General features: G+C 48.4%; 8 protein-coding genes across 8 annotated transcripts; 3 read left to right on the top strand and 5 right to left on the bottom strand.

Moving 5' to 3' along the window:
- Positions 1–615: 615 nt before the first annotated feature.
- Positions 616–2,351, bottom strand: N7457_000573 (ammonium permease MEP2; the record flags this gene model as incomplete). The annotated part of the gene is made up of 6 exons (XM_057171641.1): positions 616–723; positions 783–1,014; positions 1,069–1,743; positions 1,819–2,073; positions 2,135–2,199; positions 2,268–2,351. The coding sequence occupies 6 exons, from the start codon at positions 2,349–2,351 to the stop codon at positions 616–618; spliced, it is 1,419 nt and encodes a 472-aa protein (XP_057035544.1).
- A 2,723-nt stretch (positions 2,352–5,074) lies between these two features.
- Positions 5,075–5,704, bottom strand: N7457_000572 (uncharacterized protein; the record flags this gene model as incomplete). The annotated part of the gene is made up of 1 exon (XM_057171640.1): positions 5,075–5,704. The coding sequence occupies one exon, from the start codon at positions 5,702–5,704 to the stop codon at positions 5,075–5,077; it is 630 nt and encodes a 209-aa protein (XP_057035543.1).
- Positions 5,705–9,386: 3,682 nt separating this feature from the next.
- sskB (uncharacterized protein) lies at positions 9,387–13,473 on the top strand (the record flags this gene model as incomplete). The annotated part of the gene is made up of 2 exons (XM_057171639.1): positions 9,387–11,143; positions 11,193–13,473. 2 exons carry the CDS (start codon positions 9,387–9,389, stop codon positions 13,471–13,473), a joined length of 4,038 nt encoding a protein of 1,345 aa, XP_057035542.1.
- A 1,438-nt stretch (positions 13,474–14,911) lies between these two features.
- On the bottom strand, positions 14,912–16,009 carry N7457_000570 (GID4/VID24 family protein; the record flags this gene model as incomplete). Its single annotated transcript, XM_057171638.1, has 4 exons — positions 14,912–14,978; positions 15,037–15,394; positions 15,465–15,612; positions 15,671–16,009. The coding sequence occupies 4 exons, from the start codon at positions 16,007–16,009 to the stop codon at positions 14,912–14,914; spliced, it is 912 nt and encodes a 303-aa protein (XP_057035541.1).
- Positions 16,010–17,259: 1,250 nt separating this feature from the next.
- N7457_000569 (mago nashi family protein) lies at positions 17,260–18,052 on the bottom strand (the record flags this gene model as incomplete). Its single annotated transcript, XM_057171637.1, has 7 exons — positions 17,260–17,274; positions 17,337–17,462; positions 17,520–17,607; positions 17,661–17,724; positions 17,781–17,876; positions 17,929–17,966; positions 18,021–18,052. 7 exons carry the CDS (start codon positions 18,050–18,052, stop codon positions 17,260–17,262), a joined length of 459 nt encoding a protein of 152 aa, XP_057035540.1.
- Positions 18,053–18,408: 356 nt separating this feature from the next.
- On the top strand, positions 18,409–21,505 carry N7457_000568 (coatomer subunit beta; the record flags this gene model as incomplete). The annotated part of the gene is made up of 5 exons (XM_057171636.1): positions 18,409–18,713; positions 18,773–19,193; positions 19,245–19,634; positions 19,687–21,295; positions 21,363–21,505. The coding sequence occupies 5 exons, from the start codon at positions 18,409–18,411 to the stop codon at positions 21,503–21,505; spliced, it is 2,868 nt and encodes a 955-aa protein (XP_057035539.1).
- Positions 21,506–21,961: 456 nt separating this feature from the next.
- Positions 21,962–23,598, top strand: N7457_000567 (uncharacterized protein; the record flags this gene model as incomplete). The annotated part of the gene is made up of 3 exons (XM_057171635.1): positions 21,962–22,064; positions 22,118–22,171; positions 22,265–23,598. The coding sequence occupies 3 exons, from the start codon at positions 21,962–21,964 to the stop codon at positions 23,596–23,598; spliced, it is 1,491 nt and encodes a 496-aa protein (XP_057035538.1).
- Positions 23,599–23,944: 346 nt separating this feature from the next.
- On the bottom strand, positions 23,945–24,978 carry N7457_000566 (ribosomal RNA processing 1 family protein; the record flags this gene model as incomplete). Its single annotated transcript, XM_057171634.1, is given in 4 exon segments — positions 23,945–24,481; positions 24,499–24,713; positions 24,770–24,877; positions 24,933–24,978. The coding sequence occupies 4 exon segments, from the start codon at positions 24,976–24,978 to the stop codon at positions 23,945–23,947; spliced, it is 906 nt and encodes a 301-aa protein (XP_057035537.1).
- Positions 24,979–25,391: the final 413 nt, after the last annotated feature.

The following is a 25,391-nucleotide window of genomic DNA, read 5'->3' as shown; positions in this document are numbered from 1 at the left end:
TGAGACGAATATGGGGGAGGGATGGAAGGAGAAAGGAAAGACCCCGGGGGAGATGACTGCTTTGCGATGATTCTGAGTCCCTACCAGATCCCGCGCAACGCAGAGCTACCTAGGAGATGTCGCGGCGGGGCGGAATTCCGGAAGGTGCCCGGTGAGCGGGTCCCGCTGTGCATTGACCAATCAAGGAGTCTGTACTCTCACGTATCTACGCCGAGCTTCTCTGCGTAGGTACGTTCTAATATTTGAAGGCTACATGTATGTACTCCTCACGGAGTATGTGATGTGCCCATCTATATATAGGTGCTTTCGCGCACCATGTTTACACAGCGACATTTTGATGTTTATCTGGGCCATAAGGACAGTCTACGCTATCTCTACGTTTTGCAGCTTTTGGTCTGTTCAGTATTTCCCGGGATATTTGTTGCATGAGATATGGTATTGGGTATCTAAGTCTGGGAATAAAAAATCGAATACTCCCCGGAAAACAAAATCGACAGCTGTTCTTAGGGCTCAAAACAACCTTCTGACGAGGGAAAACGAAATCAAAAGAATGAGAATTGTGGCATTTACCAATTATTAAGTATGTAGAGAGGACAAGGCATATATCAATTCGATTTATGCCTTGGTGTCAACTTCACGAGTGGGAGTCATTGTGCGCTTAGAGCCAGTCTCGGAGCTTTCCACACCATTGACGATATCTCGAGTAATTTCGACATAATCATACTGAAGAGGGGAAATGTTAGAATACATCTCTTGGGCTGTGGGGAAAAAGGAATACTTACAGCAAACTCGCCAATTTCCGCATCATCAATGCCCATAATCTCATCTTCCTCGGGCGCGCGCAGGCTGAGGCCGGGAATGAGGTTCATGAGGAAGAGAATGATGCAAGTTCCAACGAAGGCATAGGCAAATCCAGTGACAGAATCAGCAAGCTGGTATCCGAGCTGGATATAATTTTTGTTGATCCAGCCGCCGTCGATCTCGGTAGCACCGTCCAAATGCGCAATGTAGTCACTACCAATACATGTTAGTTTACGGTCGAATAGTTCTAGAAAGAGATGCACTCACGCAGCGAAAAGACCAGTCAGAAGGTTTCCAACTATACCGCCGATGCCGTGGACAGCAAAGATATCAAGAGCATCATCGACACCGAGCAGGAACTTGAGCTTTGTGGCATAGTTGCAAGAGATAGCGCCGACGACGCCGAAAATAAGGGCTGCCCACGGAGTGACATAGCCTGAGCCGGGAGTAATGGCAACAAGACCAGCAATTACACCAGAGCAGAAGCCAACGGTCGACCACTTGCGCTCTAGTCTGTAGTCTAGCAGACACCAGGTAACACCTCCAACGGAGGCAGCAATGTTAGTGACAACGGCAGCCATGACTGCGCGGAGATTGGCAGAGAGAGCAGAGCCTGCATTGAATCCAAACCAGCCAACCCATAGGAATACAGTGCCAATAACAACATGAGTCACATTGTGAGGGCGATAGTTGAGCTCGTGGGTACCATGGCCTCGACGCTTGCCCAGCATCAGGGAGTAGGCGAGGGCAGCGGATCCAGAGGCAATGTGGACGGGAGTACCACCAGCAAAGTCTAGTCCTCCGAGATTAAAGACCCAGCCTGATGAATTCCATGTCCAGCAGGCGATGGGATCGTAGATAATAGTAGTCCAAATGAACATGAAGATGATGCAAGGGAGCATACGGCCACGTTCAGCAACGGCGCCGACCGCGAGAGCAACCCTAATTGAGAACGCTATGTCAGTTTCTGTTTTCGAGGGCCTCGTTTTCCATCTACAGTTAAAGGTATCGACTCACGTAATTGCGGCGAACATGCCCTGGAAGATAGCAAACAGGAGATCGGGAATCTTGGAACTTCCCACAGACGGTGCACCCAGAACATCCTTGAAGCCAATGTTGTCAAGATTACCAATGTAGCTGCCAGCTGAGTGGGAGAAAGCTAGAGAATAACCCCAGAAGAACCATTGGAATGAAACTACCCCAACAGACATGATGGAAAGCCATATCAATGACAGCGCCGACTTTCGGCGGGCTAGGCCGGAGTAGAAGAATCTATGAATGAGCTATTAGCTAGGATCTTCGAGTATTGAGGAAATGTGTCATCAAGGCATACCCAACTCCAGGAATCATAAGCAACACTAGGGCTGTTGAAATAAGTACCCATGCGATATCGCCGGACTATTTATGTAGTTAGCCCATACGCCTTTTGTTTGATATCCTATCCATTGCATTGTCACACAACATACACTGTAGTAGATGTTCAGGTCCTCATGGAGGGAGTCACCACCAGTCGCAATGGTGCCATTGTACTCAACCGGATATTCCGCCATCTTGAAACCTAGGCCCGTCCAATGGTATCACAAGCAAGATAAGCAGTATAATGATCGAAATAGAGTGATGTTAGACGCCAATGCTATCTGATACACGATAGGATTGATAGGCAGGACGAAGTAGAAAAGGCTTCCAAGCACCAAGCTATGAAAGGAGAGAAAAGTGATATGTCTAGATATCCTGCAGGGAGAGACCCTGATAATTAAATAACTGACACAGTCTCAGACAATCAATGAATGCTCCACCTTTCAACGCTAAACGGAGCCCAAATCATCGATCTTAGCTCCGATAGTGGAAGCTGGTCATTCTGATTTCTGATATGATTCATCTGATCTGACCGATATCAGTGGCCAAGCCAGCCCCATTTCAGCCATGCCGGATACGTGGTGGATGGGGTATGTACTCCATAGGAGCAGCCGGGGAATTACGGGTCCTTGCTTTTGCATCCTTCGGCCATTTTGGGAGATGATCTAGGCATGAGATTAAACAAGATACTGAATATTATGGAGTATAGAGTACAGAATACATAAGAACCAGTTACTTTACATGATTTCCTTAATATTTTCTTTTGAATATTGCCTCTGTCTCGTTAGGATCCTGCCTGACGGGAACATGCTTGCAACTCCGGGGCAAGCTCCTGCTGTGCATTGACCTCTGGTGATAAGCAGGGGGATTGATGTTAAACACAGAGTACTCCGTACTCCGTAGTGATAGACAGATTGGGTCATTTCAGTGACAGAAGAGAATAATTCCAGAAAAAAATGGGAAATCATCGACATGGCTGATGCTTCACGACTGGCTGTAGATATGAAATACTAAGCAGCCAATCAGAGGCATTTGCTTTATCACTTTCGTTGCTCTGGATATTGTTGTCGCTTAATCTATTTTTTTCATACGCTCAAAGCTCGGTTTTCTTGTTGCTAATGCATGAAAGTGAACCCAGTGCCTTTCTTAGCAATTCAATCGCAATTCCAAGTTATATGAATGAAAAGTCTTGCGAAATGTGAATCCAAAGGACGTTGAATCTCTTATCATTGGGGTCGATCTCGTGTTGCGCTGGCCAATCAACAGCAACTTAATTTCCCTTATCAGGTCTCTTATAGTCCATACGCATGATTTGGACAGATTGAACAATGCGAAGAGCGTTGTTTTCGTTGCCAATCTCTCTACGCAGGATAAAGAATGGGGATACTATAAGCCAGCAATGGTCCGATGTTGGAACTTGGCACCTCCTACAACACGATGTAGGAGAGCATGTCATAGACAAATCAATAGTACTCCCGTAGAATGAACTGAATATCCAGCAGTTTATTTGCAGATTTTTCTGCGTAGAATACCTTATTCATAGATCAATGTTTAGAATCCATGCTTCTGGCCCTGTGATATCCTCATCGTATCGTCTTTTAGTGGCCCCCAATTCTCCGGATATATTGCACATGGTTCCACACAACAGGGCATTGAGAACGCATAGGGCGGAAGAACTAAGCCCTTTGCCACGCGTTCGGTTCGCCCACGCGAAGCCGCGATAAGAATTCTGACTCCCATTGGCGGGAGTGGCAAGAGGCTGACTCGGCATCCCGAATTGGACCTTGGCGACTTCTCGGGCTAAGGGCTCCAGAAATTCTACTTGACGCACGGAGTAGATCTGTGAATATATACGGCTATATGGCACTATTGACTTTGTGGCTACGTTTTTTCATTTTGGAATAAAGCATTGAAAACTTAATCGCACTAGGGACTTTTAGGGCACGTATTATAAGTCATGAAGTCTGTTTCGCGTCAACTAACTCATCTCCGCTATAATCCACAGTAGAAGATAGAATAGCAAGTGGATAGCATCTTCACGACTTTTTTAGATCATCAGTCCGTGCAGATATGCCCCAGAGCCCCATCTATGTACTCCGTACTCCGTACATAAGCGTCAATAGTCCTCAATTACACTCGGATCCACTGATCGACGGCATTCAAGATCTTTGGTGATCAGACTAGATGCGATATCAATCTAGTCAGGGGTCAACGTTTTAGATAATTTTTTAAAGAAGAAGTATTAAATGACAAGATTTGTTCACGCATTGACGTAAAGGCTTCCGGTATCACGTCCCTCTGCGGAACATTATGTAGGTCACTCTACCGAGTGTTTTCCTCTGCCAGGTGGGACTTTCCTTTCTGAGATGCCGCTGCTTTTACGAGGGCGCTCAGAGTCAGACTCACTGAGTAAATCTCAGACCCGACTCGGACAGTAAACCCAGGTCTTGTGGATCCCCGGGACAGCTTGGAAGAAAGACATGACGAAAATCGGGATCTTCAGTCCCAACTCGAGGTCGAATTTTGGCTTGTTGTATGCTGTTTGCATACATACAGTTAGTTGACGTCTACTGAGAGGGAGCACAAGTTATATATAACGACGTACGTTTCTCCCCAGAGTAGACTTCGCTCCGGCAGCCAGACACTGACAACGGAAAATCTGGCCAACCCGATCCACTTCGGGTTCTCTGACCTTTTCCGTTTGAAAATGGTCCCTGGGGACCCTTTGCTCAGCTGTCACTTCAATACGCGAGGAATCTCGATGGATAATAAAAAAAGTGATGTTATTTCTTGATGGCTAGTTCTCACTCAATCTCTGTAAGGACTGGAAAATTCCCGCCGAGGAAGGAGGAGGGATGGGAGCCGCGGCGAACCCATTAATGAGAATCTATAAATCCAGTTGTCAGCAATCAGTCTTTCAACTTCCACTTCTATAGTACTGTAGAACCAATGGCCACTTGGATCTACACATGTACGCGGTGTAGCAGGTTATTCCGGCGTCAATCGTGTCAATTGAGTAAGAACTATGTGCAGAGAGCGCCGTGCAGAGAGCGCCATGCGAAAGATAGGTGAAGGATGCACGAGTGAGGATTGTTGAGGCATTGTAGAGCCTCTGCCGCTTTGTTGACGAGATGGTATATGCCGGAGGACGCTCGAAGCAAAAGATGCATCTCATCTTATGACCGTGGCATTCGAAGAGCGAAAGGGCCACGGTATGCTCAGGAAGCTGGCGCTCAGAGACAGGCTCTCGGAACTTCATCGAAATCTCATCTGTGATGGTATGTATGTCGATGGACACGACGCCATTGAAGTTCATGTTGTCTTCTCTCACTGGCTCATCGGTCTTCGCGGGCAGTTGACAAGACATGGCGAATGATGTGGTGATTTCACGGGCGTCCAGGTTGGCTTCCGGCTCAAACTCGACACCGCGTACGTGTATTTTCAGATTGAGGTTCCAGAAGTTCATTCCACTTACCGAGAGGAGGAACAGGAGGAAGAGGAGAAGAAGATGGGAGGGGCGAAGAGGAGAGGGGCGGAGATTTGCCATGGTGGCAGACATGTTGTTTTATTGTTTTTTTTTGAAGAAAAAAAGGTGAGGTTGGTCTTCTATAAAAGGTAGTTTTGATCCTGTAGATCAGGAAGAAGAGAGGAGAGGAGAGGAGAGGAGGATGGAGGATAAGGGATGAGGGATGAGAGATGAGAGATGAGAGGAGATGAGATGAGAGATGAATGAGAGATGAGAGGTGGTGTGGTGTAGGTCGCTCCTTCCTAACTTGACCAAAGTCACGGTCAGTTATAACCAGGAAGGAAGGCACGAAGTATGTTACTCTTGACGGACTCATATGAACTAGAGATAATTGATTATTCAAAAGCCAACTCAATTTAGGTATCAGCAACTAAAGGTCACATAAATACATGAATAACCACAACTGTTGCAAGCTCGTAGAAAAGTCAAATGGAGAGTCACTCCCGCGAGTTTTTGTTGAAGGCGACTTGTAAGCTGGCGACTTTCGTGCTTTTCTCTTTACATCGGCCTGTTCCCTTCGATATATGGCCCAACGGCCTTTGATATGCGACCATATGAAGTTGATTCCCTTTCCCTTCATAGGCTCTTTGTATGAGATGTACCAAAGATTCGATCCTCTTTGGATGAAGGGTTTGCCATTTTTATATTGCTGGTCTTTCAGATAACCGAGGTTGCGGGATTGTAACTCTTCGTATGAGCAAGATATCGTCTTCTCAAAACATAAACGGGGACTGCAAAACGAAGTTGGGTGTGGGGGATGATCGAGTCGTGCACGGGGACTAAAGGGCCAATCGGCATGAGTCTTCCATAATGGGTCCTCTTGAGTAAGGCCAGGGCCTAGATTAGTCCACCTGGTGACAATGAGTGCTATTTGCGAATCGAATCCAACGATTTCAATCTCGGAATCTGTGTTGCACAACCCACAATTGTGGGTCAAGGAGGCCACTTGTCTTCTCAATAAAGACTTCACAAACCTGATGACAGTCTCGGGGCCGTAGTGTATACAGATATGCACAGGATTCGGCCTAGATATGTTGTGTAGAACACGAACTAACGTGTCCCGCGTTTTGACTAGTACTATATCCTGAGTCCTGAGATGAAGTCCAGGAAGCTTCGGATATATTTCTGCTTCCTGGGAGAAAAGCAAGATCATATCCGGGGGAAATTGCCTGACTTGTGTATACGAGAGTGTATCCGTGCTAATCCCTGCCCTTGGACCGTAGTAAAACCGCCTCATGGCGAGTTTAAGCTGAAGGAAAGAAAGTCGATAACTCCAGTTGTAACGAGTATGCAGGGTGAATGAGTACGAAAACCACTCATCCACGCACGGTAGTCGACATGTTCTTTCTTGGTGCAATCCACTCAGTCCGAAACTTTCAGATCCATCATACCGATGGAGAACGTGGCATATATCACAAGCGAAGTATTCGGGAGAGTCTCGTTCCAATCTATTAAAGACCGAGAGCTTCTCGTGTATTGTGAGAGGAGACTGCCCGATTATCTGGCGCAAAGATAGCTCCCGAAATCGACGATTGCAAAGGGATAAGCAAGTAATGTCAACAACCGAAAGAAAATCGGATATTAACAAGAATAGCTCTGGGGGAAGTCCAGCGAGCGTATGCATAGGGAGGACCTCAGAACAAGGGGGGTTAATCTCCTCGTTCGCCTTGCACGGGCGCTTGAGGTAGCGTTTAAGACGAGTGTTTGAATGTTTCATCGTGATAGTTCGGTAGGTCGTGAAATCAGAGTGAGGGGAGGAAGGGAGGAGAATAGGACGCTGACTATACGGGACTTATGAACTAGTATGAATTAAGACAACTTGGTAGGCTGCATCCATGGAACATTTAACTTAATTAGCTATACTTCATACCTACTGTTCTGATTCTGTGCTGAGTAACTTGCCCTTTTTTGCGGCGGCCCCAGATCGGATTGCCCGACTAGTTCTATTACTAATAGCCGACGTTCGACCTTTTCGATCAGTAGCAAATAGATACCCAACTCCGGATTACATTTCAATCTATCAACAGTTTTGATCTTTAGTCAAGTACCTAGTGAGCAGAGAGCAAAGCCCAGACGTGGCATAGGAAATCCGGTACGTAGGTCCTTTCCATGGAATGTTGACATATTGCTCGTTGGACTGTCAACATCGATAGTTTATCACTTCCATTGCCAAGGTAGAGTAAAGCTTAGTTACTACTTTGGCTGCTTTGAGCCATGGAAAATTGGAACTACCAGATTATCCTTATTGTCAGCATTCATCGAACTGTCTAGTTATCTGTTTTCGGTTTAATCCATGATTCTAACACTTCAGTAACATCTATAACCTGTTTTCATTTAACCCGCTCCATTGTTCAGATTAAATCGTGATTTTATTGCATACCTATGTCTTGCTTTCTCAATATACATAGATTTTGGCTACAAGATAAGATGGTTCGATGGATTTCTTTCTATGCCCTTGTGTTGAAGGAAATGTTATTAAATTGTATCTTTATATAGTATATATGCTGTATGATTAGAGCGCAATAAAAAGCTAAAGATAACTATTATCATTAATCTTAGTTTGAATCTTAATATAGCCAATTTTGGCAGGTCTTAGGTATCCTAGCGCTATTGAATCTCCTCATACATACCCCTGCTCGGTGCTTTTCACTTGAAGAAGTGCATTTCTTTCAAATTCTTATTTGTTTAATTTCCTTTGTTAGCTCTAGTCACATAGTCCCAGCTCTTCTAGCTCAAAACATCAGCCTCTCAAACTTTCAAGCAGATCAAATACAGGGGACCTAGTTGAATCGTTCATTACAATTTCTAAATTCCACTACCTCTTCTATAGTATGTAGCTTTTTTTCTATATTTTCCACTTATATTTCTCAGCCTTGTTTTTATAGTATTCGAATCAATCATGTTCGTCTAACCTCACCTGATCTCCCCGCTTCAAACGAGACCCGCGGCAATAATAACTACATGTACCCACCTAACCTCTATGTACTATATTTCCCATCGAACTGAAAGATGTAGAATATCTATATGGAGATAGTCGCTAAAGCAAATTCTAAAAACACCAGGAACTTATCTAAAGGCGTCTACAATATGTATACAAATAGACACCAAGCTTCGAAGTATGAAACCTGGGCAATAGCATGAGATAATTTAATAATATGAGGACTTGACCATTTACACTTGATTATTCCATACTTCGTGGTATTTCAAACTATCAGGTATAGCCAAAAAACACGAACTTGGTCATGACAAGCATATCTCGTGTATGAAATCAGTTTGTACAAGGATAGAGCAGGTTGCTTGTCTACACCCATACTGAGCGCAAGGAAGCAGCTGACTCACAGAGCTGGACGCGTGGAGCAGGGCATGGACTTAATATAAATGCAGTATCAAGATTGATGCCACGTAGTGACTAACAGTCAAACAGGAAATATTCTCAGCGGATCAAAGGTTTTATGACATCGCATGTATACGCCCCCTAGGCTATAAACAGGAACCTTGGTTTTTGTTATGGTCTAGTGGTATTTTGCTGCGTTTTCACTCCGACATTGTAGACTAAACACCGTTACGGAGTACTGGGCGGGGATTTTCCCGGGCTCAGTGGGTCATCCGATTAGCCACACCGCACTGCCACAGCATCCGCCTCCTATCACCTTGGTCCAACACCAAGACGTGCTCTCCCGGACCATCGCACGGTATAATCACCATGCAGCATCCGGAAATCCCCAGTCCTGATTCGGATGGCTCAGGCTCTTCCGATGAATATCCCCAATATCCCGTGAGGGCTAACTCAGCATTCGGAGAGACTGTTGAGGGCCAAATTCAAACACCTGCCACCACCATCACATCTTCTCCTCCATCTCATTCGCCTAGTCTCGCTTCATGGTCTAGTACTCCAACAACAAGGCCGCGCGGAGCTAGCGTCGGTGCTACCACCCTTCTTGATAAGACCGACGGTCTTGCTATGGCCAGCGACTTGCGACTTCAGCGCCCGTCCGCCCCGGTACGAACACCGTCGAATACATATGCCCCGCAGCGGCGGCCACCGCAATATATCAGTCTGCAGGAAGACCGGCAACGATCGTCATCGGCTAAGCGGGGGACCCGACGCGATCCGAACGCGCAATACCGAGCCCAAGAGAAAGCCTATGTTCAACGGATTCGAGCGAACCCCCAAGCCTGGTATCACCACTTCAAAGACGCGCAAACAAACAGCATGATAGAGGGGGATGCCGATTTAGAGGACCCCTCTCCTTCCTCCGAGGTTGCCTTTGAAGATGATTCCTATGACCCCGATACCCAACTCTTCCTCCCGGACGACAACCTTCCAACCACAGAAGAACTCAAGCATCCTAAGAACCAGGAGCGACTTGAGTGGCATTCCATGCTGGCGTCGGTCTTGAAGGGTGATGTAGTGAAGCAAGAGAAACAACGACTCATTGGATCTGCGGAATCAAAACGGTCGGCGGCCCAGAGTTATGCTCTTTGGATCGGAGTTCGGGCGAGAACATGTGGCCGAAGTATTCCTTTGCAGCGAAAAGTGATTGAGGATGCGCGGTCACGTCTGGGACCTCTCATTGAAGATATCATAGGGTTCCAGATTAAGGGCGAGACCGAGATAGGAAAACCGCCAAGGCAGCAAGTTGAGGATGTTGTGGAGAAGGTCGAGCGTTGCGAAATTCTTTACTCTTCGCACAAAGAAATGGAGGCCGCGAACCCCCGTGTTGCGTCGGAGGAATTTGTCTCTAGTCGCGCAGCCATCTTTGCGTGGCACAACATCACGGCTCTCATCAACACCGAGCTGGCTGTGCTCCAAAGCTGGGTGGGAAATGAAGCTTTGGATTTCAGCCAGCCAAGGGTCAAGTCAGCTAAGAATGATCTCTCGGACGGGTCGTCCTTCCTTGATCGCATCATGAAGGAAGATGGGTTGAAGACATTGCAGGACAAGGACGGCATGCTTCTTCGGATTCTCGCCGTCATTCAGAAAGCGAAGAGTACTCTGATTGAAAATTCGCAAGCGTTTGCTGCGCGCCATCTGCCACCATATATCGAGGAACTTCTTACATTGATCAATTTCCCCTCCCGCTTGATTCAGGAAATCATTCGAGTCCGTCTATCTTATGCGAAAAATATGAAAGACCCAGCTCAGCAGGCCCCCATCCTGATTGATCAGATGATCTCTCAATTTCAAATCTTGATGAAAGTGGCGGTCGACATTAAATTCCGCTACCTTGACGTCTCGAGGCCAGAACCTGGCTGGGATTTGCCTCCATGTGTTGACGAGAACTTCGATAATTCCGTGCTGGATGCTATGAAATACTACTTCCGGCTACTCAATTGGAAGTTGAACGCCAACAAGAACACCTTCAAAGAAGCAGAAATCCTGGAACAGGAATGGGGATACTCCTATGATATCGGCCGGCGGCTTGACGGCGGTGATATCGAGGTGGCTGAGCAGTTTAGGTATGGCTCTCAGGTTCTATTCTACCACAAAAGCTAACAAGTACATCAGCGCCTTGACTGCCAGATCACTACAGCGTCTCATGATTCATTTCGAACGTGAACTCGTTCCGAGACCAAAAGAGACCGTACAGGATATGGACAAACGATATAAGAGCATCCTAGATTCAACTCGTATTCGTCAGCGCAAGCTCTATCGATTCTCCAAATTTTTGTGCCAATTGTTTGAAAATGCCACCGAATACAATATCACTACCGATATCGCTTATGATTTTTTCGAAGCACTCTTGATCTCCGACCACTTCCTTGTCACCTCCACTACATCCGTGGGACAAAAGGGAGTTTATCTGATTGCGCACCATGCATTGTGGAACCGCCCCGCCGACATCCAGGCCATTCTGTCCACCTCCTTCAAAGAAGACGATGCGACCCAGGATGTCCATATTCCGTATGTTTTGGCTATCCGACCCGAGAAGCCCTTGGCTTGGGCGGGAAAAGAAATGCAAGTGGAGTTTTTGGAACACCCCACAGATGTGCGGCTGGGCAAGCTCCGTATAGTCGTTGAAGGCATGCAAGAACGGCTACAGAATGCACGCATAGAACTCGCACGACTCACAGGCATCCAACTTGATATGGTCATCGAACAACGTGCCAACCTTGGACGTGTCAACGTTGAACTGAACAAAATCAAGAAGATCTCTTTCAAACTGTCCATGACCATCATGGATAGTGTGTCTATCATTAAGGATCAACTGCGTGAGAGAAACTGGGAGAACAATGATTTGATACAGGCCTGTTATGCATTCGCCACAGAGTTTGGTAAACGATCCTCAAACTATGTCGATGCTAACAGGCGTGCTATGAACAGTGCCCGATTAGTGGAGTTGTCTCTTGACTGGGTCGCGTTCATTTGCGACGAGTGTGACGCTGCGGACCGAAAAACCTTCAAGTGGGCTGTGGCAGCGCTCGAGTTTGCGATGGCCATCACATCCAGTCGCCATCTTCTGTCTATGGATCAAGATCAATTCAGCGATTTCAGACTGAAAGTGGCAGGTTGCATGTCTCTCCTCATCTCTCATTTCGACATCATGGGTGCGCGCTCTTCTCTCGCAGCCAAGAACGAGAAACGCATGGAAGAGCGCAATAGTGCCCGCCAGATTGGTACTGGTCGGATCATTAGCGACGAAGAAGCAGCAAAGCTTGTTCGCGAGACATGGTACGCACGTGTTGTGGAGATTGAAGATAGGAGAATTGAGGAAGATGCGAAGCGTCAAGCCTTGGGCAAGGTGCTGGAAGGATCTGACGAGGCTGATCGGTCACTCACTGTGCTTTCATCATCGGCTACCAATGTCACTCTACGGTGGCAGCAAGGTCAATTCATCGGTGGTGGTACCTTCGGGTCTGTCTATGTGGCTATCAACTTGGACAGCAATTATTTAATGGCTGTCAAGGAGATTCGTCTACAGGATCCCCAGCTCATCCCCAAGATTGCCCAGCAGATTCGCGATGAAATGGGTGTGCTCGAAGTGCTCGATCACCCAAACATTGTCTCTTATCACGGCATTGAGGTGCATCGTGACAAGGTTTACATCTTCATGGAGTACTGCTCAGGTGGGTCGCTTGCTAGCTTGCTCGAGCACGGCCGTATCGAAGACGAAACAGTCATCATGGTCTATGCACTCCAACTTCTTGAGGGCTTGGCTTATCTCCACGAAGCTCACATCGTACACCGTGACATCAAACCTGAAAACATCTTGCTCGATCACAATGGTGTCATCAAATACGTTGATTTCGGTGCTGCCAAGATCATTGCCCGCTCGGGCCGCACTGTTGCCCCAATGGACAACCCTCAGGGCATGAGTTTCAAGGAGGCGGCGAAAGAAACTGGCACCCAGCGCAAAAACCAGAAGACCACTACAGGAACTCCGATGTACATGTCACCCGAAGTGATCCGCGGAGACGCCGCAAGTCTGGACAACCGCCAAGGTGCCGTGGATATCTGGTCTCTGGGCTGTGTGGTTCTGGAAATGGCAACTGGTCGCCGGCCATGGTCCACGCTGGACAATGAATGGGCAATTATGTACAACATCGCCCAGGGCAAACAACCCGCACTTCCATCTCGCGATCAACTCAGCGACCTAGGAATTGACTTTGTGCGTCGCTGCTTCGAATGCGATCCAGCTCGCCGTGCCACCGCCGCCGAACTCTTACAGCACGAATGGATCGTCTCCATCCGTCAACAGGTCGTCCTGGAGCCTCCCACGCCGGGTAGCGATTACAGCAGCAGCTCAGGCTCAACCTCCACCACACGCCAAAACTCAACATATATGTGATCTCTCTTCTCGCGTCATTTCTACATACGTGATCCCCTTTCCCGTGCCATCACCCTTTACATGAGACGCGACATCTGAACTTCTATTATCATGGAGCCCAAAACGTCTCACTTTTCAACCACACTCGCTTCGATCTGGCCACCTTCAAATGGCATCGCATGTGATACCCCTACTCGCCTTTTTCCCCTTCATTTAATGCCCCTCGTTCACCAAAACCCATACCATAACGCCAAATCATGCCACCGCGGTCATTTTCTTATTTATTCTCCGGAACTCATATCTTGGAATTTTTGGTTTCCTTGATTCCACTCTACTTTGTTCCATCGGATGCGCGGATCTTCATATCTGGCACTTAAATTTCTCGGCATTTTCCATATAACATTCAGATACACACGATTGGGTGTTATATTATTTATCTCTTGTTGATCGCATTATCTATTTCCAGCACATACGTATACGCAGCGATTGCAGTTATTTATGCATTGTCCTAAGCCGACGGGGCTCACTCCGTACTTCAAATACATACCCACACACATCCTAGTACTTGAATAATTTATTTATCTTCCATTGCTGGTAGGAGCTATAGAGTCCCATAGAATAGTTTTGATCCTGCAAGTTACATAGAGGTCAGCACATCGCCGGTCCGCTGGTAGCCTTGCCTGTAATAGCAACCGCCCTTTGTGTCGCATCTGTATGGATTCCATAAATATTGACCTGGTTTAATAGGCACCCGTGAGAAGACTTGATACTCTGTGGACCCATCATTATGTTCCAATGTATTTCATTGTGTGGCAGAGCATGATAGAAATTACGAGAAACAGTATGATGGACGAATGAAATATTTTTCAATAACCGAGCAGGCTGGTCAACCGACAGCCCAAAGAGGGAATAATAACAGGAAAAGTTAGCTAACAAGAGATAATTGAAAAATAAGAAAACAAGGAGGGAAAATATGAAGGATTAGGATTCCAAACAGAGGGTGTGCAGTAGCCAGGACCAAGTCGCCGGGAGTGAACACGAAAACGCCGTTTCGTAGATTGCAATATCGTGAGGCATGAGGGTCAATTTGAGGTTGGGTTATAGGCATATATTGCCTGGAGAAGGATATAGTCTTGGAAATCCTCGATTGGCGTGTACATGCAGCCAAAAGATTCATCAAAACACGGAAAATAGGTGGAAGAGAGGTAGAGAGTGAGGGCAGGAATGAGGAAGACATTGAGGGTATTCGAGGAAAAGCAAAACGGATAGAGATCCCAAAAGTGGTTCAAGGAAACCAGGCTTCTCTCTTGGAACGGGGACCAGGAAGCACTGCTTAGCCATGTAGTGCCGGACACAAGAGGAAGTGGGGAGGAGATGTGAGAAAGATGAGGGTCAAGAAGTCACCCAGAAGGTCATGGAGCATATCATATGAGGCACCAGCAAGCAAGTTCGGCGAGGTTTAGCGGAACTCGACTGCTGGTGCACATCCACGATCTTCGACATGCTTAAGTTCGAGTTGTTGGAATCTGTGGTAGGATTAGAACCAGCTAATTTGATAGTTTCGGGGATAAAAGATCCACATACCGCTCGCTCTTCGCATGAAAGTAGACGCCGCTCACGGTTCCCTCGACTTGGTTGAAGCAGATATAATAGAAGCCTTCGAAGCTGGCGCCTGAGATCGTCCGCACTCGGTGGTCGGGGACAAGGAAAGATTCCTTCCACCTCATAAATATATGCTCTCGCTGGGCAAAGTTGCGGTATGTAAAATCCGGTCTTTTGGCCTGCTTAGCCAGTGGACGCCAGGCAGGAAATCGCGACCAATGATGGAGGTCTGTCTTTTCCGATGCACCCCATTCCTCATTGCGAGTCTGAAAGGTATGTTTGGTACCGATAATTTCTCCTTCAAAAAAGGTAGTCAAGGTAGGATGATCTTCTGTGAGGCCTGTGGGGAAATGATAAACATTAATTGAACTAGATCCAATGCACGTCCCATATGCGCACGAGTCACATACCTTGGATTCGAAGATAGCCACAGAGATAGGACTCGGCCATATCCACATGCTTGATTTCAACATCGACATTATAGACTTGGCGGTCCGATTGCTGGGTTCCGGCGAATTTGCTGCCCGAACGGAGAAATGAGGTGTGGTTCGGCAGAAGCTGTGGCGATGGTCAGTGGGTGGCGATATACTCCGACCGGGTCGGAGTGAATACATACGCGAACGTTGGAGAATTCCCAATTTAGGAGTGAAGATCCTGGGGGGGTTGCAGGTGAATGGCTGCGAGTGCAGGTTGACTCAGTAGGAGAGGCAGCCCGAACGGACTCATCTTCCTCAACGCCGGCCAACTTTCCCTCCACCTTCAACGGTTCAGGAGTGCTGCCATCATCAGATCGACTTAACACAGAGGGTGCAATTGCAATTCCAGGCGAGAGACGATCAAGGTCGCTATTTGATTCAGCGTCCGGAGAATCTTGCCAGGTCGGCATCCTGTCGGGCTCCGGTGGACATGTCGTGCGGGCGGCGATCGCGGCGATCGAGTTACTCGGGGTTGGCATTGCGAATCAGGGAAAGAGACGGGACATCGAATCAAAGCAAGACGCTCTCAAACAAAATGAAAGCAAGAAGAATAAAAAGCGAGAGCAAGGGGGATGGATCATTCAAGATCAGCGAACTAAGTCTTTTAAGGCCTCGAGGAACGAGCAATGCGGGGACAAGTTCAGGTGGGTCAGCTGTTTCTGCGCCTGGCGCGGCGCCACTTCAATATAGGTTATGTAATAGAGCTGCCTGAGGCCACCGGCCAAGGGGCTTTCATCTATAAAAATGTTCAGATATGTACGGATATGTACAGATGGCATGACCTATCTCGCGGAATGGACTCCTGTACATTCTCGGAAGATCCCAGAGCGGTTTGGAAGCCTTGATTTGTGTCCTGTGTGCAACACCGCGTATTGATCCATGTTCAGCGTTGCGCCAAAGGCTCATTGTCGACGAGGCGCTTGCTTTGGCCATTGCTGAAAAAGACCTCGACGCATTTCAATCTTTTGAGATTATTAGACTGGGTGATCTGGTACTCACATATGGCAAGAAGCAATTCAAGTGGCCATAGAAGTCTGATTGGACGAAACCGTAACCCTAAGATATACGTCCCGGGGATGGGGATATCAAATGTAAAATGGACAGTCTCTTGGGGAACCCCCTTGTGATGAGCTTGAGGTTGAATCGAAGGGTTCTGGGTCACTCATAGGGGGAATCAGCGATTGTGCGTGCGCAAGCCAAGGTTTCATCAGGCCACTGGCAATGTAAACTGGGTCGAGCGATGTCATATCGAGGAGTTTCAAGCAACGATATGTTTTCCGGCTCTGTCCAAAGACTACCTAGGTATCCTGCTGGGAGGAACTTGACTCAAGTTTGACGAACCTGATGGATCTACAAAGCCCCGAAAGAGCCCCATGGCAGGAATGTGGCAGCAGTGTGTAGGTCACCTCTTCATTTCTCATGGGAGACGCTAGAAAACAGGGTGGAATAATTCATGTCGAGCTAACTCTGGACATTTTGTTGGGCATCTTGTTGGGGTCTTTATTGGTCAATGAAAAGCAGTTATAAACACCCAAGTCTATCAAATTGGCCAGGAAATATCGAAAAACAGACCAATAGAGTATAAAATGTGTGGCCTGAGTGGTATCAAATTCTTCGTTTTTGCGCTTTAGTGGAGTTCGCATCCCAAGAAACCCCCATGAACGCCTGGTGAGTATCATCAAATCAAATCCTCCGATTCATCTTCAATTTTGCTTTATACGCTCAACACTTAGATGGGCTTGATCTGTAAAGCAAAGGATGGTCAACCAATGCTTCAATAGTGGGACCGATGAAATGATTTATTACCTTGAAGTGGAGAGAGATAAGCGAAAAGACAAGGGCTTTCAGGTCCTGCACGAGGTAGTAAAAGACTCGAAGTCCTTCGGGGTCGTCGGATTCGGTGACGTCGACCAGCGAACCGATTTTGGCGGTCTAAAAGTCTAGAATTAGATTTGATGGCTGCTTTCGTTTGGGTATTTCATAGATTACCTCGAAGGAGATATGCTCGTTTCCGATCCGAATCTCCAGCTCTTGGCGTCCATCCTTGTTCTTCTGGGGCCACTTGGAGTCGTCCTCCCTAGGCGGTGTTAGCGCGCGTGTTCTTTCCGTCGGGATGATGCGAGTGCATACTTCAGGATCTCGCTTTCTTTGATAATGCGCTTCACTTCTTGAACCAACGCATCGCTCACGCACACTAGGACCCTGTCAGCCAAGGTTGCTTCGCAGCTAGTTATCTATGTCGCAGCTCACTTTCTTTGCGGATGAGGGAATCATTGCGATAGTTCGAGTTGTTCGCATATCGGACAGCGGCGCTGCTACCATCTGTAATGGTGCGGAGGTCAAATTCTGCGGGAAAGTTAGCGACTGAGTACGAGGGCAATGACCGATAAACACTCACCTAGGAACTCATGTCCAAACCGCCCAGAGTGGCCTGAGCTGTGAGGACTGTCAGCAGCTGAGGAGATCCGGGCTCACTCATTTCATCCTTACTAGTATCGTAGGTAGAAATTCTCATTCGACATCCTGGCGAAACTCAATGGTAGACGTCGTAAGTAATGCGATGGAGAGCAATCGACGTCAATTGGAAGTGGCAGTTGAAAAGCGGCGTGCTTACTCATCCACACACGGGGCCAGATTAAGGGACAAGTTGATGGTCCCTCCCCATTGCGCATCATATAACCTCTAATGATTTCAAGGCTGGCGAGGGGTTTTGCTTTACACTAATTGCTTGTTCTTTATATCTGGCGCAAACTCCTATCCCCGGGAGAACTACCCCTAGTGTACGTGTTGATTTCTACATGCTGATGTGTCCCCAAAACAACCCCGGAACTGACAACTTGCAGCTCTCTTTCGTTCCGTTTCCCCTCAATCCACCACCATGGCGTCGTTTCTCGAAAATACTTACAGTTTGCTCCATGTGGACAATACTGCCGACCAGCCGACCGTGCAGGAGCTGAAGCTGCAGCTGGAGAAAGGCAACGATGAGACCAAGTTGGAAACCATGCGGACAATTGTCACCATTATGTTGAATGGAGATCCCATGCCGCAAATCCTAATGCACATCATTCGATTTGTGATGCCCTCGAAAAGCAAGGCATTGAAGAAGTTGCTTTATTTCTTCTATGAAATCTGCCCGAAGCACGATGCCACCGGCAAGCCTAAGCAGGAGATGATCCTGGTCTGGTAAGGATGCCCCTGGCGATTGCTGCATTTCTTTCCTCTCTGACAGTTTACACTTCTAGCAACGGCATTCGCAACGATCTTCAGCACCCCAACGAATACATTCGCGGCAATACTCTACGATTCCTCTCTAAGCTTCGCGAACCTGAGCTCATCGAACCCCTCCTTTCCTCCGCACGTTCATGTCTGGAACACCGCCACGCCTATGTTCGCAAGAATGCGGTTTGGGCTGTGTCCTCTATTTTCCAGCACTCCGAGTCACTCATTCCCGATGCGCCGGAGCTGCTTCAGACCTTCCTCGAGTCGGAGACCGATAGCACCTGCAAGCGCAATGCCTTTGCAGCACTCATGTCCATCAGCCACCAAAAGGCACTCGAGTATCTGCGCACTACATTCGACACTATTCCAAACACAGATGAGTTGCTCCAGCTAGCAGAATTGGAGTTCCTCCGGAAGGATGCAGTACAGAACACTCAGAACAAGGTCGGATTGAAGGGTTCCAATCATAGTGTCGGGGTTACTAACGGACAATAGTCACGATACTTGAAACTCATGCTCGAACTCCTCGATGCCTCCACAAGCACCGTTGTTTATGAAGCCGCAACATCTCTTACCGCTCTCACAAGCAACCCTGTTGCCGTCAAAGCTGCTGCGGGCAAGCTGATCGAGCTCGCCATTCGGGAGGCTGATAACAACGTCAAACTTATCTGTTTGGATCGCGTGGATCAACTTAGAGTCCGCAATGAGGGTGTATTGGACGACCTGACCATGGAGGCCCTTCGCGTTCTCAGCAGCCCTGATATCGATGTCCGGAGAAAGGCCCTCAACCTCGCCATGGAGATGGTTTCAAGCAAAAACGTGGAAGAAATTATCATGTTGCTTAAGAAGGAGCTTGCTAAGACCGTCGACGAACAATATGAACAGGTAGATTGTACAGCCCCTTCGCAGAGTTCACCGACGCTAATCCATCTCACAGAATAGCGAGTACCGCCAAATCTTGGTGCAGTCAATACACTCTTGCGCCATCAAGTTCTCTGAGATTGCTGCCAGCGTGGTTGATCTCCTGATGGACTTCATTGCCGATTTCAATAATAACTCCGCGGTCGATGTAATTTCATTCGTCAAGGAGGTTGTGGAGAAGTTCCCTGACCTTCGTGGGTCGATTGTCGCCCGCTTGGTTTCAACTTTGAGCGAGGTTCGGGCTGGAAAGGTCTACCGTGGAGTTCTCTGGGTTGTTGGCGAATACTCCCTCGAGGAGAAGGATATTCGGGATGCTTGGAAGACGATCAGAGCTAGCCTGGGTGAAATTCCCATTCTGGCATCCGAACAGCGACTCTTGGACGAGGTTCCAGACGATAACACCCTCCTATTGGAGCATGCCAACGGCCACTCCAAGGCTGCGCCCACTGGATCCCGAAAGGTCCTTGCGGACGGTACCTACGCCACCGAAAGTGCCCTCACCAGTCAGTCTGCGGCAGCTGCTCGTCTCGAGGCCGTCAAGGCCGCGCAGAAACCCCCCCTGCGCCAGCTTATTTTGGACGGCGATTACTATCTAGCAACAGTCCTCTCCTCGACCTTGACCAAGTTGGTCATGCGCCATTCGGAGGTTTCCCAGGATACAGCCCGCACCAACGCTCTCCGCGCCGAGGCTATGCTCATCATGATTTCAATCATGCGTGTTGGCCAATCCCACTTCGTTAAGGCTCCTATTGATGAAGACTCCGTGGATCGTATCTTGACCTGTGTGCGCTCCCTGGCCGAATTCTCTGAAAAGAAAGAGCTTGAGGCCACTTTCTTGCAGGACACCCGCAAGGCATTCCGTGCTATGGTCCAGGTTGAGGATAAGAAGAGGGCTGCCAAGGAGGCAGTGGAAAAGGCCAAGAGTGCTGTGCAGATCGATGACGCCATTCCCATCCGTCAATTCGCCAAGAAGAATGCTGTTGAGGGCGGCGAAGAGATCGAAATGGATCTTGTCAAGGCTACTGGTGGCGATTCGGCCGTGGAGGAAGTGTCCTCGAAGCTCAGCCGAGTTGTGCAACTGACTGGTTTCTCCGACTCGGTTTATGCCGAAGCTTATGTCACCGTCCACCAGTTCGATATTGTCCTTGACGTTCTCCTGGTTAACCAAACCACGGAGACCCTGCAAAATCTGTCTGTCGAGTTCGCCACTCTCGGCGACCTCAAGGTCGTTGAGCGGCCCTCTACCAACAACCTGGGCCCGCGTGACTTCCTGAATGTCCAGGCTACAATCAAGGTTTCATCAACCGACACCGGTGTCATCTTTGGTAACATTGTTTATGAAGGCTCTAGCTCTACTGAAACCCACGTGGTCATCCTTAACGACATCCATGCCGACATCATGGACTACATCCAGCCTGCTCACTGCACTGAGACTCAGTTCCGTACCATGTGGACTGAGTTCGAGTGGGAGAACAAGGTCAACATCAACTCTAAGGCCAAGACTCTGCGTGAATTCCTTAAGCAGCTCATGGACAGCACTAATATGGCCTGTTTGACTCCTGAGGCTTCTCTCAAGGGTGACTGCAGCTTCTTGAGCGCAAACCTATATGCCCGCAGTGTATTCGGTATGTTATCATCCTCTGACAGTACATCCCCTTCCCCGCTTGACAAAACCACTAACTTTGCAACTAGGCGAGGATGCGCTGGCAAACTTGAGTATCGAGAAGGAGGGAGACGACGGGCCTATCACAGGATTTGTGCGCATAAGAAGTCGTTCACAGGGTCTGGCACTGAGCTTAGGCTCTCTGAAGGGGCTCAAGGCAGCGGCTGCATAAGTAAATGTTTTTTTCAGCGGTTTGCGGTCTATATGATACTTTTTTATCCTTTTCCCCCTCTTCTTGTCTTGCCTTCTGTTCTGTTCATTTCTTCAGACGAATTTGTTTACTTAAATGCCTCTTGATTGTGTAGATGGGATGGATGTCTCATCTGGAGTAGTGGATAGAGAACAATGTCTTCGATCTTTCCAACGAAGTAATATAGTAGCCTTTAGAGGGAATCTTGTTCGAGCATTAATCTCTTGCTGTGTGAAGTGTTGACCAGAGTCCCCGGGCCTATATTCGACGTTGTCATACAGATGCAAGGACCCTTAAGCCCGGGCCCACCGGAACTCCGCGGCTGCATATGGCGCGCGTCTTCTCATTTGTTTCGTTTATTCTTAGCCCTCCCCCTTGTCTAGATCCTTCTACTCCGTAGTCTATCTATAATGCCCTGAACATCCATCCTTATCCAAAATGTCCTCCCCAGATGGCTCCTCGCAGGAGTCGCACGACGCAACGCTTATTGTCGATCAATCTGTCTCCTTGACCATCAGCACCGACTTCCTCGTCATACATGGTATAGACTGCCCCCGTGCCCACTGCTTTCTTACATGCTGACCTATGCGGCAGACGATCGCGCACCTAGTGACAAAGATCGTCGCTGCTGCGGATGGCTTCAATCTCGTAAGTTGGCGCTAGCCCTGGTGGCGATTTCTGCGTGATCGCAGACGACACTCATCGCAAAGCACACATATATCTAACTGGGCTGAATCATAGCACCGCAACCGAACCACAAAATATCGCTGTACAACGTCCTCGGCGCCGAAGTCACGGCTTCTAACCTTGTCATTGCGTACGCACAGCTCGCCACCAAGGACGACGTTTCCATCACGACCGCCCAATACCCGATATCGGAGAAAGAGAAAAAGGGAGTCGAGCTTTGGGTCCAAACACTGCTCGACGTTGCATATGGCAAGGCGTTACGTGGCAAGCGGTTGAAGGTGTTGGTCAACCCCTTCGGCGGGAAGGGGACAGCTGCCAGTTTGTACCAGCGACATGCAGCACCGGTGTTCGCAGCGGCGAAGTGCCAGGTAGATGTCCAGCACACGGAATACAGAGGACACGCAATCGAAATTGCGGAAAAGCTCGATATCGACGCCTACGATGCGGTTGTTTGCTGCTCGGGTGACGGTTTGCCCTACGAGGTGTTCAACGGGTTGGGCAAACGGCCAGATGCTCGAAAGGCGCTGGCACAAACTGCCGTTGCGTTGCTCCCATGCGGCTCTGGAAATGGGCTTACTTGGAATGCTTTCGGGACTGGAAGCGTTTCGATTGCGGCACTGGGCATTGTGAAAGGGTTGAGAACACCCCTTGACTTAATCTCGATCTCCCAGAAAGACTCGCTCACGCTCTCTTTCCTATCGCAATCTTTTGGTATCGTTGCTGAATGCGATTTGGGTACTGAGAACATCCGATGGATGGGCGCTCAGCGGTTCACATACGGTTTCTTGGTTCGTTTACTGCGACAGACGATTTGGCCTTGCGATTTAGCTGTCAAAGTGGAAATTGGTGACAAGGAGGAAATCAAAAAGCACTACGCTAAGTGGTCGACGAGTCCAGAGGAGCAAGATGCTGATAGCAAACGCTTCGAAATCGCTGCCATGTCTCCAGGTCTACCAGAGCTCAAGTATGGCACAGTGTTGGACAAATTGTCACCTGATTGGGAGATCATTCCAGGAGAAACAATGGGCAATTTCTACGCAGGAAATATGGCCATCATGTCGAAAGACACTAACATGTTCCCCGCAACTTTGCCGAACGACGGCCTCATGGATGTGATCACTATTGACGGCACAGTCAGCCGTAGCAAGGCGCTCACTTTGATGACCGAAGTCCCCAGTGGTCGCTTCTTCGATATGCCAGAAATGCATCTCCGCAAAGCGTCCGCTTTCCGTTTAGTTCCCCACCAAAAAGAGGGCTACCTCAGCATAGACGGTGAACGGATACCTTTCGAAGCGTTCCAGGCCGAGGTCCACCAGGGGCTGGGTACGATACTTACTAAGTCGGGTCGTTTCTATGAAGCACCAGGTCCTCTGCCGACTGTGCCTTGAACCAGCCTCCGCAACAAAGATCGCCGTTGATCACCAATCTGTCCTGTCGTTTTGCGGAGTCCACCTTTGATATATCCAGTGCTTATCCGCCCATGATACCCTAGCGCAAGAGAACACGCGCTTTGTCGATACGTTATCTTAGATATTCGAAACTCTGTGGCCAGACTGTATGTACCGTACAGCCAAATGGAACAGAGACATGTTAATATATTTTGTAGTCGTTTGTTTTCTTTACATTGTTTTGCACCAGCTCGTTTCCATCCCCAAGCCATGGACGTAATCGCTAGCACGCTGTACAATGAATTCAATCTGTTTATACAAATCCGTTCACATAAAACTGGGCCATTTACTCAAAACCGCCCCATTCCTCCTCACTCTCCTCCTCCTCAACTTCCCTCGTCCGAATTCCCCATTCGAACAACCGCTCATCCTCCAATGCCTCAGCCGCTCTCGTACGAACAGGCTTGTAAGCACTCTCAGCACGAAGCTTCTCCAACGGCCGCAGAATAAGCTCCATAGGCACATCACCCTTGATCTTCCGCTTCGGTGTCTCTTCATCACCAACCTCCTCAAACTCAAGAACCTTCTCCAACTCATCAATCCAGATATCAATAAGATGGTACCGCAGCCCATCCGGGCCATGAGGCATAGGCACATAATTCGGGTCACCCTCATCCTTGGGCTGATCCTCATCATAGTTCAAAGGACACAAAGGACCCTCCTCAATGATGGAGATATAAGCCGCGAGATCGGGGAATTTAGCCTCGAGATCCTCGGCGCCGTCCTTCTGCTCATCTTCGACCTCTGCCTTTTCTTGCTTCTTCTGCTTCTTGCCACGGCCCTTGGCTGCGTCTTCGCGCTTGCGCTTTTGCCGTCGGCTTTGCTGGTCTTGTCCTTCACGAAAATCTCGAATGCTACGCCCACGTAGAAACGGATCAGCATCAGGTACTTGTCCAGACGGATGCGGTCTAATGCGTGGTAATCACGGCCGATTGTGATCCAGAAGGCGCGCAGGAAACGGTGGAGAGTGGCTTGGGGGAGGGAGGGGACGAGGGAGTAGGAGAGTGCGCGGGCGAGGGCTTGTTGTGTGAGGGGTCGGTCGGAGTGGTAGAAGCCTGGGAGAAGGTTAGTCTTGCTGATCCTGTTATCCGGTAGGGTAGTGGATGCATACAGTAGAACAGGCCCTTCCATAGCTTGAGGAGGTCCACGAGGGTCAGATCGGTGCGTGAGCGCACGAATTGGGTTAAAGAGTCGACGGCCTTGTCGCGCACTTTGCGGTCTGAAGGGGTTTATTAGCGTTGGGGTGCTTCGATTGGTTTAGTATGAGTACATACCACTCGAACCGAGCTCCCTGACGAAGGGAGTTTTTTGGCCGTCCATTGGATCGGTTTTATCGCAAGGATTCGTAATTTAGCGATTGAGAAGTCTGTTGAGTAGCAAGGTAGGTGGGAATGGTCGTCAATCTCAGGATATGAAGAGATTGCCTTGAAAGAACTTTTGTAAGTCGAGTTTAATCAAAAACTCGTGACTATCGAACTGCTGTCTTGATTCAGAACCCAGATCGAGATTGCGATAAATTATTTTTTTTTCTTTGCGATAGAGTGTTTGCACTGTTTGTCGGGGAGCTCCAGATACGTGATTACTTAATGTATTTAAGGCCTGAGGCTCAATTAGTTGTGGCCTGAGGCAGAACACAGGACCGAGGTATGTATATCCCCATAAGGCCCAACCTTGGGAGGAGTCAGTGTTGTGTGGTCTCTCATGCTTGAGAGGTAAGAGCTCTGTCTACTTCT

The sequence above is a fragment of the Penicillium paradoxum genome (genome assembly GCF_028828445.1).
Source record: "Penicillium paradoxum strain IBT 22861 chromosome Unknown utg000002l_segment0_segment0, whole genome shotgun sequence".
NCBI lineage: Eukaryota > Fungi > Ascomycota > Eurotiomycetes > Eurotiales > Aspergillaceae > Penicillium > Penicillium paradoxum.
The sequence above is the reverse complement of the archived record's forward strand: the minus strand, read 5'-3'. Positions and strand labels throughout refer to the sequence as shown.